Genomic DNA, 21,837 nt, shown 5'->3' with positions numbered 1-21,837 from the left:
CACACTTTATTAACATCCCAGTCTTATGCCCTGTACACACGGTCGGACATTGATCGGACATTCCGACAACAAAATCCATCGTTTTTTTCCGACGAATGTTGGCTCAAACTTGTCTTGCATACACACGTTCACACAAAGTTGTCGAAAAATCCGATCGTTCTGAACGCGGTGACGTAAAACATGTACGTCGGGACTATAAACAGGGCAATAGCCAATAGTTTTCGTCTCTTAATTTATTCTGAGCATGCATGGCACTTTGTCCGTCGCATGTGTCTACACACAATCGGAATTTAAAGGATCGGATTTTGTTGTCGGAAAATGTTAGAGCATGCTCTCAAACTTTGTGTGTCGGAAATTCCGATGAAAAAGGTCAGATGGAGCCCACGCATGGTCGGAATTTCCGACAACAACCTCCGATCGCACATATTCCATCGGAAAGTCTGACCATGTGTACAGGGCATTAGTCTGTAGGGTATAATATTGCGTTGGCCCCCCTTTGCAGCTATAACAGCTTCAACTCTTCTGGGAAGGCTGTCCACAAGGTTTAGGAATGGGAAGTGTCTATGGGAATGTTTGACCGTTCTTCCGAAGCGCATTTGTGAGTTCAGGCACTGATGCTGGCTCGCAGTCTCTGTTCTAATTCATCCCAAAAGTGTTCTGTTGGGTTGAGGTCAGGACTCTGAGCAGGCCAGTCAAGTTCCTCCACCCCAAACTCGCTCATCCATGTATTTATGGACCTTGATTTGTGCACTGGTCCAAATCATAAGGTGGAGGGGGGATTATGGTGTGGGGTTGTTTTTCAGGGGTTTGGCTTGGTCCCTTAGTTCCAGTGAAGGGAACTCCTAAGACATCAATATACTAAGACATTTTGGACAATTTCACGCTCCCAACTTTGTGAGAACAGTTTGGGGATGGCCCCCTTTCTGTTCCAACATGACTGTGCACCAGTGCACAAAGCAAGGTCCATAAAGACATGGATGACCAAGTTTGGGGTGGAGAAACTTGACTGGCCTGCACAGAGTCCTGACCTCAACCCGATAGACCAACTTTGGGATGAATTAGAGCGGAGACTGCGAGCCAGGTCTTCTCATCCAAAATCAGTGCCTGACCTCACAAATGTGCTTCTGGAAGAATGGTCAAACATTCCCATATACACACTCCTAAACCTTGTGGACAGCCTTCCCAGAAGAGTTAAAGCTGTTAAAGCTGCAAAGGGTGTGCCAACTCAATATTGAACACTACAGACTAATGCCGCATACACATGGTTGGATTTTCCGATGGGAAATGTTGGAGGTGATCTTGTTGTCGGAAAGTCCGACCGTGTGTATGCTCCATCGAACATTTGCTGTCTGACTTTCCGCCAACAAATGTTTCTTAACAGGTTCTCAAAAAAGTCTGATCGTGTGTACACAAGTCAGTCGCACAAAAGTTCACGCATGCTCTGAATCAAGCAGAAGGAAACGCACTGGCTATCCAATTTCCTTCATCTCGACTCCTCATAAGTCACCACGTTCCCACGTTCGGAATTGTTGGCCAACATTTGTGAGACCATGTGTATGCAAGACAAGTTTGAGCCAACAACCTTCGAACAAAAATCCGATTGTACGCGGCATTAGATTGGGATGTTCATGTGCGTGTAAGGGCAGGTGTCCCAATACTTTTGAAAATACAGTGGTCCTCCAGTGTTTGTGGGATGAAAAGGGAAAAAGCATTGTTTGGAGAGAAGTTTTATTTTTTTTGGAGAATTTTATACCTACCATGCGGTAACAAGTGGCGTTCCAGTGCAGGAGAGCTCCTTGATTTTGTGAAAGGCCTTGGCTGAGTTTTAAGCCATAAGCACAAGCAACCCCTTGTAATGAGGGCTACTACAGGAGCTGCTAATTGAGTTTTTCAGCTTTTGGTGGAGGCACTGATGCACCAGATCACTATAAGGTGGTGGATGGTGGAGATCATCACCAGGATTATCTAAGACTTACTATCACAACGCTTGTGGACTTTTTCGATATTATCATCATTCTGGTAATTCATATTTTGTTTTTCACATTTTTATTATTTATCTATATATTTTTTTTATATTTTTGAACTGTGTCTATGTCCCACAGGAGAATTGCTGCTTAATTATTTTTTCTTGTGTTCATGAGGTTATATAATAGCGCAGTTTTTTTTACATATATAGTGTTTGTATATTGCACATTCATATCAGTCTCTGCCTTCAAGGAGCTTACAATCTAAGGTCCCTTACTCACATTTATCTATACACATACTAGAACCAGTTTTAGACAGGAGCCAATTAACATACCAGCATGTCTTTGGAGTGTGGGAGGAAACTAGTGTGCCCAGACAAAGCCCATGCAGACACAAGGAGAATGGAATCTGTAGAACTGAAGTCTCTGGAGATGTTGTCACCCTCCTTGTGCTGTTATCATTTGGCTCACAAAAGCCTTTCTAAGGGCCGCTTTCACGTCTTTGTTTCTCAGGCAGTAGATCATAGGGTTCATCAGAGGGGTCACCACACAATAGAAGATAGACACCACCTTGTCAAGAGTGAACCTGATGTGAGAATTGGGGCGTATGTACATGAATATGATCGTCCCATTAAAGATCAATACCACCGTCAGGTGGGAAGCACAAGTGTTGAAAGCCTTCTTCTGGCCTTCAACAGATGGAATCTTCAGAACGGTGAAAATTATAAAAGTATAAGAGACCATGATGAGACAAAAGCAGCCAAGTGTTAAACTCCAGGATATCACAGAGAACGTGAACTCACCTCTTGAGGTGTCCTCACAAGACAGCTTCAGAAGGGGCGAGTAATCACAAAAGAAGTGGTCGATGTAATTTGGGAAACAGAAGCTAAGGGTGGATATCCAGATAGTGGGGCAGGCAGCTGTTATAAACCCAACTATCCATGGGGCAAGTGCCAGCCCTAAGGTAGTCCTTCTGGTCATTACCCTGGTATAGTGTAAGGGCTGGCAGATCGCGGCATATCGATCATAGCCCATGACAACAAGGAAACAATTCTCTGCTGCTCCAAAAGCAAAGAAAAAGTAAAACTGAGCAAGGCAGCCAGCAGAGGGGATCTCTTTGTTCTGCGTCAGCAAAGCATCCAACATCTTTGGAATAGTCACTGTGGTGTATAGAACCTCCACCAAAGAGAAGTTGGCCAAAAGCAGATACATGGGCTTGTGTAGGCGATTATCCATTAGAACAAGTGTGATGATAAGAACATGCGCCCCCAAGGTAAGGATGTACATGATAGAGAAAAGGGAAAAAAGAAAGATCTCTATGTTCCTCATGGTCTCAAAACCCACAATGATGAAGATATAAGCTAAACTCTGATTAACGTGGTCTGGTGTTAGTATGGTCCCTGAAACAAAGAAATACATAATGTGGGTCTAAACCCTACGTGGATGACATTTAATTAAAGTACTGTGCATCATAAACCATTTATTTTATATCTCTGTACTGATGATCTCCTCCAGCCTCTTTCAACTACTTCCTTTCTATGTGCAGTTGCTCTAATATCAGTTGAACATTATTGTGCTGGACGGGCTTCCTTATCATGACAGTGGTGGACTATGCCTGTAAAATACACATGAAAATAGTGAGAGGTAATAATCCTTTCTGAGAAGGAAACAGCCAACATCCCTATATAGTATGTTTAAACCAAAGCAGTTACATAGATGAGGCTTTTATGGTGCAAGTGAACATACAGATACCAGTATCTATACAATTATATTTATTATATGTTCTTAAAAACACTCATATAACAAAGGATAGTAAGGCTAATAAAATACTGCAGAGTATCACTAATAATAGAAACAGTTTCTCCATTCCCACTTACAAGTCAATGATAGGACAATGCGTGTCGACCAACATAGATAGATATGGGTTGAGCTTGGCACATTTTTGTAGCAAGGTCCCAGGTCTCATCTAGTCTAATGAGAACCTTTAGAGCCAAGAACTGCTGACATCCTTCCATATAGGGTGGGTTGTAAGGCATAGTGGGTGTAATGTAAGTTAGATTAATGGGAGCTAGACACTTCTTGAATGCAAAGAGATTTTATTTCTCTTAAACAAAACTTTGGGAGAGAGGGTTATGGTCAGGACACCCTTAGGTAGTTGTAATGTTAATTGGCAGACTCTGAGACTTCTACAGGTAGACATGCAAGGAAAGGCATGCAGCAACACACCACATCTGCATGTGTAGGAATGCTGTCTCCTATGGCAACAGTCTTTAAGAGTTTCTAACACAATGTGTAAAGGTTCTGTTTACAATCACTTCTTGTAGTTCTTCAACCCACTGAGCTCCCAGTCTCTCTCTCTCTAGACTAGATGATTCACTTCCACTGAGTCCCTTGAGCTCTTCCAATCTTCCTCAAGCGTCACCCCCACCTCTCTACTGGGTCCCTAGCTTGGCACTTCAGATATTTATCAAGCTTAACCCCACTGGCCTGCTCAGTCCCTGGCTTGATACACAAAGCTGCCCTGCAAGCATCACCTCCGCTGGCTGGGTCCCTGGCTTGACACCTGCTGAAGATTCCCGATTCTTTACCATCCCCGGTTGGTGAGAATTCTGCTCCAGTACTTGCTTCAGCTACCCACTGTGGTCCCTAGTAATAGGGTGGATGGTCCCTTAGTGGCGACAGCTTTCCCCTCTACCTCCGACCATGACAGGTTCTCTGGCCGGCATAACTGTCACTTCTGGTTGGACTGCAAACCGCAATCCCAACCCTGCGCTGCTCTCTTGCTTCTGGATAGGGCCTCAGACAGCCTAGCAGCCAGATGTGCCCGGGATAGGCCCATACTCTGGCCTAGCAGCCCGGGCAGTACAACACACATCCACCCAGACAGCTGTCCAGGTGGCACAGAACCCTGATCACCTGACTCCACCCAAATATATAGGTTCTCCCAGCAGGCCAAGGGATTCAAGAAAACCCCTGCCCATTGGCTCAGATACCCCATACACTCCTAATCCTTGCTTTGCCCTTGTCTTATCTAATGCCACCAGGTACCTAGCGGCAGAAGAGAGAAGTGCAGCAATGCTAGACTTAGGGTGAAATCAATTGATCCCTAACAATGAGCCAAGGTAACTACACCTGGCAGGTAAATTTAGGAGCAACCCTGCCTAAACATCATGGTGCAACATCTTGTAAACTTCTTCAGGAGCTGAAGCAGAATACTGTATATAATGTACATCAGAAGAACCAAACGTCTTATCAGCCTAGTAATGAACGCAAAGCATCCACTGACTCAACATCAAGGGAAAGCACACATGTCCCAGGGAGAGACAATAGAGCCAAAAGGGACTTCAAACAAAGTAGGTAAGGTGTCCCTCCATAGCACAGAATCCGTCATAGAAGAATAGGGAAGGAGGGTTCAATTGTCTTGAATGGCCAAAGTATGCGTCCCTTAAGAGATCATCAACCAACTATTGACCACAATATTCATTATGCTTAGAACGTGCACGCTCTACCATAGTGGACCATTGAGGTCCAAAGATATATATTCATGTATCCATGGAAATATATACATAGTCCATAGATCAGCAGCTGTCAATTTATGAGCTAAAGTTGCCCTCAAATGCAAATACTGACCAAAGGGCTGTACATAATGTTCAATATATGCAAAGCTTGAGAGAACTGCAGACCTAATACAGGAAATGAGGGTTAGAGATTGGGGAAATGCTACATTGTTTCCGGGGGATATGCTGTAGAAGACAATATGAAACTGGGAACATGTTAGATGAGGCTAGTACAGATCAATACATTTCAATGTTCCCACTAAAGACTGCTGGGGTCCAAGGGCCACACATTGGGCTGCACTGTGCTGGATATATTTTGTGTATAGCACTGCTGTAGCCAGCTAGATGCAATTTGCTTGTTAGGTCTGATTAGGTTCATCCATAAACCAGGTGACTGATTGCTTTGCCTGCCTCTGGAAGAATGTCACAGAAATAGTGTAGAAGGGTCAGTTACTGAATTATGAATATTTATCTGACCTTAGCCAATCCCTGGGATGAAGGTCCAGAAGGTGTGGCTGGGGAGAAGATAAATGTTTGGGAGGGTCTGATCAGAGTTCTTTCTTCTGGGGTCTCCTGTCCCTGGGAGGCAGCATGTATGTGATGCAGAGAAGTTACTGCTGTCAGGCTTCAGAATGTGCTATGGCTGAAAGCCTGAATGAAGCTGGACTGAAAGAAACTTGATGGAGGACACTACCTGTGGAAGCTGGGCTGGGGAAGGACCCCTTTCACTGAAGAGGGTTACAGGGGAGCTGGTTGTGAGCTGCCACTGGACATTGTGAGTGGGCTCTTTTGCCCAGACCTCCAGGTATGGAATGTGTTTTGGGTAGGGTTGAACTAATACCGATACTAGTATTGGTATCAGTGCCGATACCGAGTATTTGCCCGAGTACTTGTACTCGGGCAAATGCTCCCGATGCTTTACTTAAATACCTTAGCATTAAGAGGCTCCCGGAAGTCAGTGGGCGGAGTGGGTGGGGAGGGCAGAGTGGATCCGAGTCCTGGCACAGTGGAGAGCGAGTCCTTGAAGGTAATATGGCTGGGGCAGGGGTGTGGGTCGCAGCCACCCGTCAGAATCGGTGACCCGTGCCGCCAGAATTGTTAACGGAAGTGACGGCCCATGTCTCCGTCAGAGACTGTACAACGCTCATCTTGGTACACCCTGCACTTGGCCACAGTAAGCCTGCAGTCACAAGGCGGCAGCGGACATCTTGTTACACCCAGCCCATATAGTTCACTAATTATATGGGCTGGGTGTAACAAGATGTCTGCTGCTGAATTCTGTATCAAGATGGGCTCTTGTATACTCTGCTCTTTATCGATTTAATGTTATCATGCCAGGCTGCCAGCAATTATCAGTGCTACATTTCACTGCCACTGCCTACCAATCAGTTACACCTATCATTGCCCATAAGTGCCACATATTAGTGCCCATAAGTGCCACCTATCAGTGCCAGCCATCAGTGCTGCAAATCAGTGCCCATCAGTTAGTGCCACATACCAGTGCCACCTATTAGAGCCCATAAGTGCCACCTATCAGTGCCCATAAGTGCCAGCCATCAGTGCCCATCAGTCAGTGCCATCAATCATTACCCATTAGTCAGTGCCATCAATCAGTGCCCATCAGTAAGTGTCACATATCGATGCCACCTATCAGTGCCTATAAGTGCCACTTATCAGTGCCAGCCATCATTGCCGCAAATCAGTGGCCATCAGCCAGTGCCACCTATCAGTGCTGCAAATCAGTGCCCCTCAGTCAGTGCCACCTATCAGTGCTGCAAATCAGTGCTCCCTATAAGTGCTGCATATCAGTTCCACCTATATCATTAATCTGTATTGTGCTTTGAAAACTGTCACATGACATTAAAAAAAAAGTATCAGTAATCGGTATCGGCGAGTACTTGAAAAAGAGTATCGGTACATGTACTCTGTCTTAAAAAAGTGGTATCGATGCAACTCTAGTTTTGGGGTTAGATGCCAGAGATTGCTGCAAGGACTGTGACTGCTCATATAGATTCTCAGTTTAACTGGCTATCCCTTCTATTACCAGCATTACTTTGAGGTTGCTACTGAAGGGCCCAATAATGCTGAAACAGGATTTTTCAAGGAATCTATCGTCGAATACCTGTGTGTGCTTTGGGGTATCCTGCACCCTCATTCTCCTTCCTGCCTATGTTTAAGATCTGCAATAAAACTTCAAAAAGGCACCCCTAGACTGAGCCTGAAATTTGTTGGTGTGCTCATGGAACTGGTACCAGGGCTGGCAGCCTCTGAACAGGTAAGGGAGTCCTTCTTCCCTCTGGTAAAAGGCACTATTCACCTCATTGACACCAACAGAGGCATCATTTCTGTCACTGACATCAATTATGGGGCATTATTCCTCCCACTGACACCAATGAAGGGTCACTATTCCTCCCTCTGACAGCTACAATGGGGGTACTACCTCTTCCACTGACACCAACGATGGGACACTATTCCTCTCCTTATTCACACTGACACCTAGACATTTACTACTCTTGCTGACCACATCCCCCCCCCCCAAAGTCTGAAGGACAGTAAACCGGCTCTTTGTTTAAAAAGTTTGGAGACCCCTGAGTTAAATCAACAGTTTTTTTTTTTTAAACAGTTTAAAACAAACTGCACAAGAAAGAAAAGATGACCTATGCAGAACTATGAGTATACAGTTCCTTATTGCAGAAGAGACATGCAATTTCTCTTCTGCAATAACAAATACTTAAAATGCCTTGAAAAAGTATTCACACCCCTTGAAATTTTCCACATTTTGTCATGTTATAACCAAAAATATAAATATATTTTACTGGGATTTTATGGGATAGACCAACACAAAGTGGCAAATAATTGTGAAGTAGAAGGAAAATGATAAATGGTTTTCCAATTTTTTAACAAATAAATATGTGAAAAGTGTGGCATGCATTTGTATTCAGCCCCCTTTACTCAAATCTATCTGATACCCCTAACTAAAATCTAGTGGAACCAATTACCTTCAGAAGTCACCTAATTAGTAAATAGAGTCCACCTGTGTGTAATTTAATCTTAGTATAATACAGCTGTTCTGTGAAGCCCTCAGAGGTTTGATAGAGAACCTTATGCCCCGTACACATGATCGGAATTCCGCTCAAGCTTGCCTTGCATACACACGGTCACACAAAAGTTCTCTGAACTTTCAACCGTCAAGAACGCGGTGACGTACAACACTACGACAAGCTGAGAAAATGAAATTCAATGCCTCTGAGCATGCGTCGAATTGTTGCCGAGCATGCGTAGGAATTTTGCATGTCGGAATTGCTACAGATGATCTGAATTTCCAATAGGAACTTTTTCCGTCCGAAAAATAGAGAACCTGCTCTCAATCTTTTGCTGGTCGAAATTCCATCAGCAAAAGTCTGATGGAGCATACACACGGTCGGAATTTCCGACCACAAGCTCACATCGGACATTTGCTTCTGGAATTTCCAATCGTGTGTACGGGGCATAAGTGAACAAACAGCATCGTAAAAGCCAAGGAACACACCAGACAGGTCAGGGATGAAGTTGTGGAGAAGTTTAAGCATTAGGTTATAAAAAAATATCCCAAGCTTTGAACATCTCATGGAGCACTGTTCGATCCATCATCCGAAAATGGAAAGAGTATGGCACAACTGCAAAGCTACCAAGCCATGGCCGTCCATCTAAACTGACAGGCCAGGCAAGGAGAGCATTCATCAGAGAAGCAGCCAAGAGGTCCATGGTAACTCTGGAGGAGCTGCAGAGATCCACAGCTCAGGTGGGAGAATCTGTCCACAGGACAACTATTAGTCATGCACTCCACAAATCTGGTCTTTATGGAAGAGTGGCAAAAAGAAAGCCATTGTTGAAAGAAAGCCATAAAAAGTCCCGTTTGCAGTTTGCGAGAAGCCATGTGGGGGACACAGCAAACATAAGGAAGAAGTTGCTCTGGTCAGATAAGACCAAATTTGAACTTTTTGGTCTTAAAGCAAAATGCTCCGCGTTGGGGAAAACGAACAATGCACATCACCCTAAACTTACCATTTAGCAGGGACAGGAAAGTTGGTCAGGATTGATGGGAAGATGGGTGGAGCCAAATACAGAGCAATCTTAGAAGAAAACCTGTTAAGAGTCTGCAAAAGACTTGAGATTGGGGTGGAGGGTTACCTTCCAGTAGGACAAAACATACAGCCAGAGCTACAATGGAATGGTTTAGATCAAAGCATATTCACGTGTTAGAATGGCCCAGTCACAGTACAGACCTAAATCCAATTGAGAATCTGTGGCAAGACAATCTGACAGAGCTTGAGTTTTTTGCAAAAAAGAATTGGCAAAAATTTCACTCTCTAGATGTGCAAAGCTGGTAAAGACATCCCCAAAAAGACTTGCAGCTGTAATTGCAGTGAAAGGAGGTTCTACAAAGTATTGACTCTGGGGGGCAGAATACAAATGCACTCCACACTTTTCACATATTTAATTGTAAAAAAAATTGAAAACTATGTATTATTTTCCTTCCACTTCACAATTATGTGCCACTTTGTGTTATGGGGCGTACACACGGTCGGACTTTTCGGCTACAAAAGTCCGATGGACGCCGACGGACCAAATCCAGCGGACAATCCGATCGTGTGTGGGCTTCCCTGGACTTTCAGCGGACTTTTCCAGTCGCAAATCTGACGGACTTTAGATTTGGAACATGCTTCAAATCTTTACGTCGTAACTCCGCCGGACCCAGAAATCCGCTTGTCTGTATGCTAGTCCGACGGACATAAACCCACACTAGGGCAGCTATTGGCTACTGGCTTCAACTTCCTTATTTTAGTCCGGTGTACGTCATCACGTACGAATCCATCGGACTTTTGTGTGATCGTATGTAGGCAAGTCCGTACGTTAGAAAGTCCGCCGCAAGTCCGCCAAAAGTCCGTCGAAAGTTTGTCGGACGGGCTGTCGGACTTTTGTAGCCGAAAAGTCTGACCGTGTGTACGCCCCATTAGTCTATCACATAAAATCCCAATAAAATACATTTACGGTTTTGATTGTAACATTGACAAAATATTTCAAGGGGTATGAATAATTTTTCAAGGAACTGAACTAGAAGAATCAATAAATAATACAACTACATTACAGGGAGTCTCAGAAAGACAAAATCTGCTGTGTTCGTGCTAATAATAAGAAACTAAACTCTTGCTTTCAAAAACTTCAAACAGGCAGGCTCTTTATTGCAGAAGAGACATGCTATGTCTCTTCTGCAAAAAAAGAAACTTACCTGCCAGATCAGTCTTCTTTGGGATGTACACTGATCTCCTCAACCATACTGTAGCTCAGTTTAGATTCGGCACAACGTCTGTGTGTTGGGATGACTGCCTATAGTGACATTATCCCACGCTGGTCAATGAAGACAGCCACAGACCAACACTTGGAAAAAGCCAGGTAGGAAATGCACTGGCAAAGGGTGTCAGACCACAGAAGGAGGGGTAAGTATTGCAGAGTTTAGCTCCAGTTTAATAGACTTCATTATAGCTGCCATTTTTTATTTTGCCTGTAGTCCCATTTTAAGTCCTGTACACTGGGTTTTGAGCTTAGTGGTGGATGGAAATGTCTGGCGTGTATAACATTAAATGTGGGAATTGTGCTGAACTGTTGATAAAATGATACATACAGACCTGAGACATGCCTGGAAATCATGGTTCTCTGATGTATGATCAGTAAGCCTTGAGCTTTTATTGGCATATAGCAACAATTACCACCCTTGAGGGCAAAATGTCCCAATTGCTTTCTTCCATTATACAAATACAGAGGGGACTATTAAGACACAGAAAATAGTCTACTCTAGAGATATCTGACACAGACCTAAGGTCTAAAAGTCAACATGCACTGTCCTATTGGGGTCCTAGAACTGTAGTAGGATTTCATTAACCCATGTATTTCATATTATTCATATTAATTTGCATATGTGTTATTGAACATAGCCCAAAATGCAACAGACTATGAACAAAAAAATCCTTCTTAGACCACGACTATAGAACAATCAGATCCCTTGCACTTCCTGATTACAAGGGGCCTAGGCATCCCAGTGTCTTCTAGATGCATTATGGGAGATTATGTCATCAGGCTTTCTCCACCTATTTTTTTTTTAGCTCTAAGCCTCAGCTTCTCAGGAAACAATTTTTGATAAAACAATGTACCCCCTGATTCCCCCTAATCCATTTTTTTACCCTAAAGTTTGCACTACTTAACCGGTTCAATACCGGGCATTTTCACCCCCTTCCTTCCCAGACCAATTTTTAGTTTTCAGCGCTGTCACACTTTAAACGACAATTGCGCGGTCGTGCGACTTTGTACCCAAACAAAATTGACGTCCTTTTTTTCCCCACAAATAGAGCTTTCTTTTGGTGGTATTTGATCACCTCTGCGGTTTTTATTTTTTGCGCTATAAACAAAAGAAGAGCGACAATTTTGAAAAAAACACAATATTTTTAACTTTTTGCTATAATAAATATACCAATTTAAAAAAAAAAAAAAAAAATTTTTTCTTCAGTTTAGGCCGATATGTATTCTTCTACATATTTTTGGTAAAAAAAATCGCAATAAGCGTATATTGATTGGTTTGCACAAAAGTTATAGCGTCTATAAAATATGGGATAGATTTATGGCATTTAAAAAAAAAAAAAAATTATTTATTTTTTTTACTAGTAATAGCAGCGATCAGCGATTTTTTTTCATGACTGTGACATTATGGCGGACACATCGGACACTTTTGACACATTTTTGGGACCATTCACATTTATACAGCGATCAATGCTATAAAATTGGATTGATTACTGTGTAAATGTGACAGGCAGTGAAGGGGTTAACCACTAGGGGGCGGGGAGGGGTTAAATGTGTTTCCTAGGGAATGCTTCTAACTGTAGGGGGAGGGGACGCACAAGGGGAGGAGACCGATCAGTGTTCCGCTGTTCTGGGAACACAGATCGCTCTCCTCTGAACTGACAGGACGTGGATCTGTGTGTTTACACACACAGATCCACGGTTCGGCGCGGTTAACGGGCAATCGCGGGTGCCCGGCAGACATCGCGGCCGACGGGCACACGCACTGTGAACCGAGCAACGCGGCCGGGAACCCGAGGCCGTCATATGACGTCCACCCAGGATGGGAGATCCCATCTGTGGACGTCATATGACTATAGGCGGGTAGGGAAGTGGTTAAAGGGGTCTAATTATAAATGTTTTCACCCAAGATTTACACAACCTTATATTTTTTCCAATGGAATCCAATTAGAAAAATTCATAAATCTTGTATGACAGTTGTGTGAATCTTTGGTGAAAACTTTTATAAATAGACCCCAGTACACACCCTCGGAATGAACTTCTCTTATTTGATCTCCTTAGGTCTGTTAAAAATACAAATAAAGGCATTTTGTTGTATCTGTTTGATAAGTGCAAAATTTACCTGTTGGTCCTTCCATACATCTAGTGAGCGGATATCCTACTGTTGGTTATCAGTTAAGTAAATGCTTAATTCCCTTTTTAATTGAGTGTGTGTAATTTATTTTACTGGTACTATGTGGAGAGATTTCAATCACATAATCAGTTTCATTGGGTTCATTGAAAATTGATTTAAGATGAACAGTTGAAAAGCTCTTGGAGATATTTTTTGAAGATTATTTAATTGAATTACAAGTCTAAAGCTGCCCATAGATGGTTAGTTTTTTCATTTGTCCATTGAGCTGAGCAAAAAATCCTCACAGATTTCTCCATCAACACAAGAAACATGGATGGAGGAATCCTCTCTGCTGGGACATTGTATTCCGACAATGGGGCCCACCAATACACTGAATACACTGATCTGCGGCTGCAGGTGCTGATTGAGAAATGTTTTCCAGCATGCCCCTTCAGCAAAAGTTGATCAAACAAATGGCTTCTGTTGAGCAGGGAAGGCCACGCACTGATTGAAATTGGACCGGTCCCTCAGATTCATGGAGGCCCCACCTCACAACCTACAGGACTCAAAGCATCTGCTACTGACGGCTTGGTGCTAGATAGCACAGCATACCTTCAGAGGTCTAGTGGAGTCCATGCCTCAATGGGTTATGGTGAGTGGTCCTAATGGTATGTCTATTTGGTCTATAAATGTCAAGCAAAAAATAAACAGAAAAGTTAATGCTAAATTAGAAAAAGGAATCATAACTCAAATACGGTGCTTTCGTTGCATGCATTAACCACATACAGCAATCAGAACACAGTATTTCTTACAAAGGCGACCATTGTAAATACTCTTGGCAGTGTTATAAGAAGGATAGTGACACTGTAGGGGAACAGAAGGGGTGTCACTGGGGGGGAGAGCAAAAATGAGGATAACTAGACATGTGCAGAACAGAAAAATTTGCTTCGTTACGTATATATTCGTTATGTTACTAATTTAGTTTCGGAATTCGTTTAGTGTGGTTTCAGAATTCTTTAAATTTTGCTTCATTTATAAATTTTCTAACGAATTCCAAATTTTTAGAACGATTCGAAGACGGATCGGTCGAAAAATGATTGACCGATTCAAATTCTGTGTGAACAATAGCTGGTTGTTAAGCAGTCGGCCAGGAAGCCGGCTCCACGTCATCAGCTGTCAGCTGGCTTCCCCACTGACAGCTGAAAGGTAAACACAACAATGCCGGCAATATGAAAAAAAAAAACAGGTTGTGGGGTCCCCCCCAAAATCCATTCCAGACCCTTTTTCAAGCATGCAGCCCAGTAGGTCAGGTAAGGGGGGGACGAGCGAATGCCCCTCCTGAACCATACCAGGCCACATGCCCTTAACATGGGGGGGTGTGTTTTGGGGGTGAGTGCTTTGGGGCAGGGGGCTTTGCCCAAGTGGCATTACTAGGTGGCTCCACCCCTTAACTATATAAGAAATGTCAGGCCGCCACACCGCCAAACTCGAAAAAAAAAACGCTTCCCACAGACGGCCTGTTCCTCCGTCTGACATTTCTTATATAGGTAAGGGGCAAGGCCATCTTATGACGCCACCCCCCTGTGACATCATCGACCCAGCATCAGGTGACTCCACCCCTTAGCTATATAAGAAATGTCAGAGGGAAGAGCAGGCAGTCTGCGGGAAGCGTTTGATGAGGCTGGAGGTTTTTTATTTCTTTCTTTTGGGTTTGGCGGTGTGGCAGTTAGCTTGAGATGGATCTACATCAGAAGACATTGTTTTTTATTTTTTTAATAAAGGAATTATCAAAAACTTGTTTACTGTCTTTATTCACTTTTTACACATTTTTGGTAAATGAGTAGGGGTACTATGTACCCCATACTCATTCACATAGGGGTGCTGGGATCTAAGGGGCCCCCTTGTTAAAGGGGGCTTCCAAATTCCGATAAGCCCCCTGCCCACATGGCATGGGGTTTCACTTAGAATCCATACCAGACCCAAAGGGTCTGGTTTGGGGGGGAGGGGACCCATGCCATTTTTTTCTGACTTTTCTATTGCTGGCATTGTTGTGTTTATATTTCAGCTGTCATTGGGGAAGCTTCCCGGCCCGCTGGTTAACAACCAGCTATTGTTCACACATAATTCAAATCAGTAGATCATTTTTTGACCGATACGATTTCTAATTGTTATGAAAATTTGGAATTTGTTAGAAAACGAATAAACAAAACAAATTTTAACTATTCGTTACTATTTCATTCAGAGATTCGGATACATCCGAATCTCTGAATAACCAAAAGTTTGTCAGAATTTGTATTCAGGCCGAAACGAATTGCACATATCTAACACACATGCACATATCTATAACAGCAGAAGGGAAGACAAGGGGAACATGGGAGAAGAGCGTAGCATTTAAAGGAAAACCAAGAAAGGGGAACTAGACCAATCAGGAGAGCAGAGATTGACTCAGTACAAGCTGTATGGGAGTGAAAAATGAATGTGTGAGAGAATTCTCCACCAACACTGACAATAAAAAAGGAAATACCCTTTGTTCATCATATCATAAATAAACTACTTTGCAAATATTAAAGTTGGGTATCTATGGTTATGTCCTGTACACACGATAGGATTTTCCAATGGAAAATGTGTGATAGGCCCTTGTTGTCGGAAATTCCGACCGTGTGTGGGCTCCATCACACACTTTCCATAGGAATTTCCGACACACAAAGTTTGAGAGCTTGCTATAAAATTTTCCGACAACAAAATACGTTGTCAGAAATTCCGATCGTGTGTACACAAATCCGACACACAAAGTGCCACGCATGCTCAGGATAAATTAAGAAACGAAAGCTATTGGCTACTGCCCCGTTTATAGTCCCGATGTACTTGTTTTACGTCACCATGTTCAGAACGATCGGATTTTCCGACAACTTTGTGTGACCGTGTGTATGCAAGACAAGTTCGAGCCAACATCCGTCGGAAAAAATCCATAGATTTTGTTGTTGGAATGTCTGATCAATGTCCGACCGTGTGTACAGGGCATAAGATTACAATTTGAATTTCTTTTTTTCTCTTTATAATTCATTTGCATTATGGGAGATGTCCTCAGGCTTTCTCCACCATGTTTTTTAGCTCTAAACCTCAGCTTCACAGGGAACAATTTTTGGTAAAACAATGTACCCCCGACTCCCTCCAATCCATTTTTTACCCTAAAGTTTGCACTACTTAAAGTGGTCTAATTATAAATGTTTTCACCTAAGATTTACACAACTTTGTCCCAAAGTTATATTTTTCCAGTGGAATCCAATTAGACAAATTGATGAAATTTTGTATGACAGTTATGTGAATCTAAGGTGAAAACATTTATAAATAGACCCCCAAGTATACACCCTCGGAATGAACTTCTCTTATTTGATCTGCTTAGGCTTGTTAAAAATACAATTAAAAGCATTTGGTTATATCTGTTTGATAAGTGAAAAAAATGCCGGTTGATCCTCCCATAAATCTAGTGAGCAGTTAAGTAAATGTTTAATTCACTTTTTAACTGTGTGTGTGTGTTATTTTACTGGTACTAAATAATAAAAAAGGAAATACCCTTCTTTTTTTATATCATAAATAAACTACTTTGCAAATTTTAAAGTTGGATATCTATGGTTAGATTCCAATTTTAATTTCCTTATAAAGTTTTTCTCTGTTTATAATTCAGTATCTAAAACCAGAAATGTGCACAATGGAAAAAATGCTTTTCCATTTTGGAGTTATTTGTTTAGTAAATCATTTTGTATTGTCATTTTCCTTATGATAGAATTATTTGTTTTTGTAATTTGTTTTGTATACTCGTTCCAAATCGAATTGTATTTTTGGACGTTATTTTGGAAGATTGACTTTATTCATTTTAACATGTTATTTCAGGGGATTACTTATGCACTCTGAGTCATCCTTGCTAATCCAACTCACAAAGAGAAATGGAATGAACTGGTTGGATGATATCAACTGGAGCCACAAGTATCATGTCAGAGCTTGGACTTGAACCTGGTACCTCTGCTATGTCTGGCAATGACTCTTCTTGTTGAGCTACCTAAGATGGTGGGCAGCACCCTGTCTGATCCATTGGACAACCCTGCCTTGTGCCTTGACTTCTGCAAAACCTTGAACTCTTTGCTCCTCCCTGATTTAAGCCATGTCGCTACACTTCCTGTATGCCAGATTATTGTGCTCTATCCTGCCAGTATCTCGCTTTTGTCTTTCCTGCTGCCATCCATATCTTTGCTACCACTCATTACTGACTCTCGGCTTGTTCTTCAACTACACTTCAGCTTGATCCCAAACTGCAACTACTTGCTACCTACCTTTGGCTTGTCTACTGACTATGCTTCTGTTTGATCCTTACCTGCTATATCCATTACTTGCTCACCTCCTGGTGGGGCGATCCTGAGGGCCACAACTTGGTATTAACGTGCAGCTAAACCCATCCTCACCATCAGGAGCTCTGGTGAACACCAGTTAGTGCTTAGACTCCGCACATCAGGTAAGCTTGCGTTATTTGCCAGTGTGACCTGCTTGTATACCTATCCTGCTGTTTGGTGGAAGTCCCCTACTGCTATAGCTACTGGTCTCTGAGCCAGACCCCTGACCGTGACATAACGAATGGTACTATGTTCATTTTCGGATTCTTCCGTTATGTTATGATTTGGAGATTCTGATGGATCCACCTCCATCCAACCCAAACACAATAAGTAGGAATCATCATCTTATTTCACTTTTATTCCTTACTGTATTTATTGCAATGTGTTTCCATTTCATATGTAGTGTATTTTTTATAATAATGAAAAATGTCAACGCAGACTAAAAATTAAATGGATCCAAATCAATTCATATTATTTATTATGTTATTTCGGATGCTTCAAACATTACGTTATTTCAGAAGTTTTAAACATTACCAAAAGCCCAAATTATCACATCATGTCATCCAAATCAAACAAATTAATACAAATTAATTTGTTGCTTTGTTATAATTTATTTCAGATTTGTTGAAATTTGTTACTATTGTGATTTAGAGCTTCATATACATTTGCATCTCCGAATAATGAAAATTTCTCCAGAATTTTGATTCATAAAGAAACAAATTTCACATGTGTAAAACCAATCACTAAACTACCATAGAAAAATTTCCATGCAAATATAATTTCAGAAGTTGGTTTCTTTTTAGATATCTCACTTTCATTAAAGTGAGATCGTCGCCGGACAGCGACGATCATCCCCCCACCCAAACAAACACATTCCATCCCCCCTCCCCCGGAAACGGGTGGTGGCGATCACACACCACCCCTGCGCCCCAAGCCCATCCTTTTTTGAAGCCTATTAAAGCCTCTGACCCTAATCATGTGCCTCAAAAAAATAATAATACAAATAATTTCATACATAATTTCAACAAATCTGAAATAAACTATAACTGGCGCCCTGCATGTAGATTAGGGGGCCGGACCCATGGACTGCTGGTGATCCTGCTATGAAAGTCTTTATTCAGACACTATTACAGGTGACAACTGTCTCTCAATTGAGCCACTGTTTTTCCACCCTGTCACACACAACCCTAGTGGAAATTACAAGTAGCTGTGCCGATACAAACTCTGCAGGCATGGTTTATCGTTGTCACTATCAGGAAGCTAGTCCAGAGCAATGATGTGTAGAAGACAATGGAGCAAGTGCATGTAGTCAGGAAGTGGTTGAAAGAGGTTGGACAAGATCAGCAGCATTAAGTCGAAAATAATAAAAAAAAGATGAAAACTACATTTTAAGAAAAAAAGAGTAATGCCCCGTACACACGGTCGGATTTTCCGACGGAAAATGTGTGATAGGACCTTGTTGTCGGAAATTCCGACCGTGTGTAGGCTCCATCACACATTTTCCATCGGATTTTCCGAAACACAAAGTTTGAGAGCTTGCTATAAAATTTTCCGACAACAAAATCCGTTGTCGGAAATTCCGATCGTGTGTACACAAATCCGACGGGCAAAGTGCCACGCATGCTCAGAATAAATAAAGAGATGAAAGCTATTGGCCACTGCCCCGTTTATAGTCCCGACGTACATGTTTTACGTCACCGCGTTCAGAATGATCGGATTTTCCGACAACTTTGTGAGACCGTGTGTATGCAAGACAAGTTTGAGCCAGCATCCGTCGGAAAAAATCCTAGGATTTTGTTGTCGGAATGTCTGAACAAAGTCCGACTGTGTGTACAGGGCATTACTGTTTGATGCACCGTGCTTTCTTAAAATAAATATTGTCTAAGATTAAGATCTACTGTAACATGTTTTATCTGATGTCTGCACAAGTGCGGCTTGACAAAAACTCATAACTGATTGTTTTGCACCTCCCGTCCATTGCTCATATCCCAATCTCTTGTAAACCTTTGTATGCTGCATTTTTGACATCTTTGTTCCTAAGGCAGTAGATGATGGGGTTCAAGAGTGGAGTCACAACGCTGTAGAAGATAGATACCACCTTGTCTAATGTGAAGCGAATAGTGGAGGTGGGTCGTATGTACATGAAAATGACTGTCCCGTTGAAGATGCATACTACAGTTAAATGGGAAGCACAAGTGCTGAAGGCCTTTTTCTGTCCCTCAGTGGAAGAAATTTTTAGAACAGAGAAGATTATGAAGGCATAAGACATCAGTGTTAGGAAAAAACAGCCCAAGATGAGACTCCAAGATACAACAGTGAAAGCAAACTCTCCTTTGGAAGTGTCTTCGCAGGAGAGCTTCAAAAGAGGGGCATAATCACAAAAGAAATGTTCAATGCGGTTGGGGTAGCAGAAGTTCAGGGTAGATACCCATAGAGTAGGAGATGTGGCAGCCAATAGACCACCAGCCCAGGCTCCTATGGCTAAAGCAAGACTGTTTTTTTTGGCCATCATGGTATGATAGTACAAAGGTTGACAGATGGCTACATAGCGGTCATAGCCCATGACAACCAAGAAACAGTTTTCAGTGGCTCCAGAGGCAAAGAAGCTGTAAAACTGAGCCATACAAGCAGAGTAGGAGATCTCTTTATTCCCGGTCAAGAGGGCATCAAGCATCTTGGGCACAGTTGCTGTAATATAGCAGATCTCTGCTACAGAGAAGTTAGCCAAAAACATGTACATCGGTTTATGAAGATTATGATCTAGGATGACAAGACCTATGATGAGTATATGGGCACCAATAGTTACAATGTACATGCACAGGAAAAGACAGAACAGAAAGAGCCCCACCTCTCGAATTGTCTCAAACCCAACAATGATGAAAACGGAGGCCAGGGTTCGGTTCCCATAGTCGAATATCAGCATGGCCCCTAAAACACAAAAAAAAGATAAAGATACCTCCTTTTATAGTGTTACAAAGTGCATTTAGTGGCTTACAAAATTGTTGTCAAGGATTTGTTTGTAATGGTTACAAAAAATGGAACAACTGTTTGAAGCCCAATTTACAATACTATTACATGTTAAAAAAAAAACATTCAGGCGCATATACCGTATTTCATATTTATAACATTTTGGTTGTAAGGCATACTGAAAGCTGCTTTTTCAAGAGCTTCTTGAGAAAAAACATTTGTCTATTGCGACCCTATTTCACTCCACTAAAAACTATACAGTGCCATATTATTTGTTCCTGTTACTAGCCTAAGCTCCCTAAGCATCCTAAGGTGTAGACACACATCCAAAAAGAAATGCAAGAGAACAACTAGACTTTGCTCTAAGATACTTTGCTCTATTGTTATATACTGTAAATAATACTATTAATCATATTAGTATTTCATTTTTGATATATACTGTATTGTTTATTTTGCACTTAAAAGTGGTTCTACAGTCTACAGGGTAGTTTTGTAAGTATTGGTTGAATGAAAATAAAATGACTGGTGTATGGCCAGCCTAATGCCCCGTACACACGGTCGGATTTTCCGATGGAAAATGTCCGATCGGAGCGTGTTGTCGGAAATTCCGACCGTGTGTGGGCTCCATCGGACATTTTCCATCGGATTTTCCGACACACAAAGTTGGAGAGCAGGAGATAAAATTTTCCGACAACAAAATCCGTTGTCGGAAATTCCGATCGTGTGTACACAAATCCGACGGACAAAGTGCCACGCATGCTCAGAATAAATAAAGAGATGAAAGCTATTGGCTACTGCCCCGTTTATAGTCCCGACGTACGTGTTTTACGTCACCGCGTTCAGAACGATCGGATTTTCCGACAACTTTGTGTGACCGTGTGTATGCAAGACAAGTTTGAGCCAACATCCGTCTGAAAAAATCCATGGATTTTGTTGTCGGAATGTCCGAACAAAGTCCGACCGTGTGTACGCCCTATAGGACTGCAAGAACTTGTAATTCTAAACCAGACATGTGCTGCTATTTGGACACTTAGTTTGTTTGGACTTGTAGTTTTGTATTGGCTGCATGCTGCTTTTTGAACACTGGGATTGCTGAGACTAATGGTGCTAACCTGACATAAGCATAATTGCGGCTGAAGTTGGGAGCGTCCATGGATTCCTATTTGGTGATTTGATGGAACTTTAACCCTTGCTTGTTATATCCCCCCCCACATTCTGCCATATTGTGTGCTAAATAATCCTTATCAAATACCCCACATGTGGGGTCCTGTGTGCTATCTCTCTATCTCTCTGAGCTCCTAGGTCATGTAAGTACATTTAATGATTTTTAATGAATACACAATGCAACGTACAGTAAAAAAGTGTGTACTTTGCAGTCCATCATTTAGACCATCATTTTACCTGCGTGACTTTTGCTGCACAAGTATTTCAGTCCTGGTGAACTGTTCTCAAGTCTTCCTGCACATTAAACTACACACCTGAGCTCCGTGGGGAAGTTCCATCCAACTGAGCCATACAGA

The 21,837-nt window shown here is 42.2% G+C and overlaps 2 protein-coding genes across 2 annotated transcripts; both read right to left on the bottom strand.

Moving 5' to 3' along the window:
* Window positions 1-1,610: 1,610 nt before the first annotated feature.
* LOC141107135 (olfactory receptor 6F1-like) lies at window positions 1,611-3,383 on the bottom strand. The gene has a single exon (XM_073597885.1). It carries the CDS (start codon window positions 3,381-3,383, stop codon window positions 2,403-2,405), a length of 981 nt encoding a protein of 326 aa, XP_073453986.1. The 3' UTR covers window positions 1,611-2,402.
* A 15,948-nt stretch (window positions 3,384-19,331) lies between these two features.
* LOC141108879 (olfactory receptor 6N1-like) lies at window positions 19,332-20,273 on the bottom strand. Its single transcript, XM_073600849.1, has one exon. It carries the CDS (start codon window positions 20,271-20,273, stop codon window positions 19,332-19,334), a length of 942 nt encoding a protein of 313 aa, XP_073456950.1.
* Between the last annotated feature and the right edge of the window lie 1,564 nt (window positions 20,274-21,837).

Source organism: Aquarana catesbeiana, linkage group LG09, assembly GCF_042186555.1.
Source record: "Aquarana catesbeiana isolate 2022-GZ linkage group LG09, ASM4218655v1, whole genome shotgun sequence".
NCBI lineage: Eukaryota > Metazoa > Chordata > Amphibia > Anura > Ranidae > Aquarana > Aquarana catesbeiana.
This window is presented reverse-complemented; position numbering and strand designations above follow the sequence as displayed.

Bases quoted from the DNA above. Each gene is read 5' to 3' on its own strand.
- LOC141107135 (XM_073597885.1), bottom strand. From the start codon at position 3,383: ATGTATTTCTTTGTTTCAGGGACCATACTAACACCAGACCACGTTAAT.
- LOC141108879 (XM_073600849.1), bottom strand. From the start codon at position 20,273: ATGCTGATATTCGACTATGGGAACCGAACCCTGGCCTCCGTTTTCATC.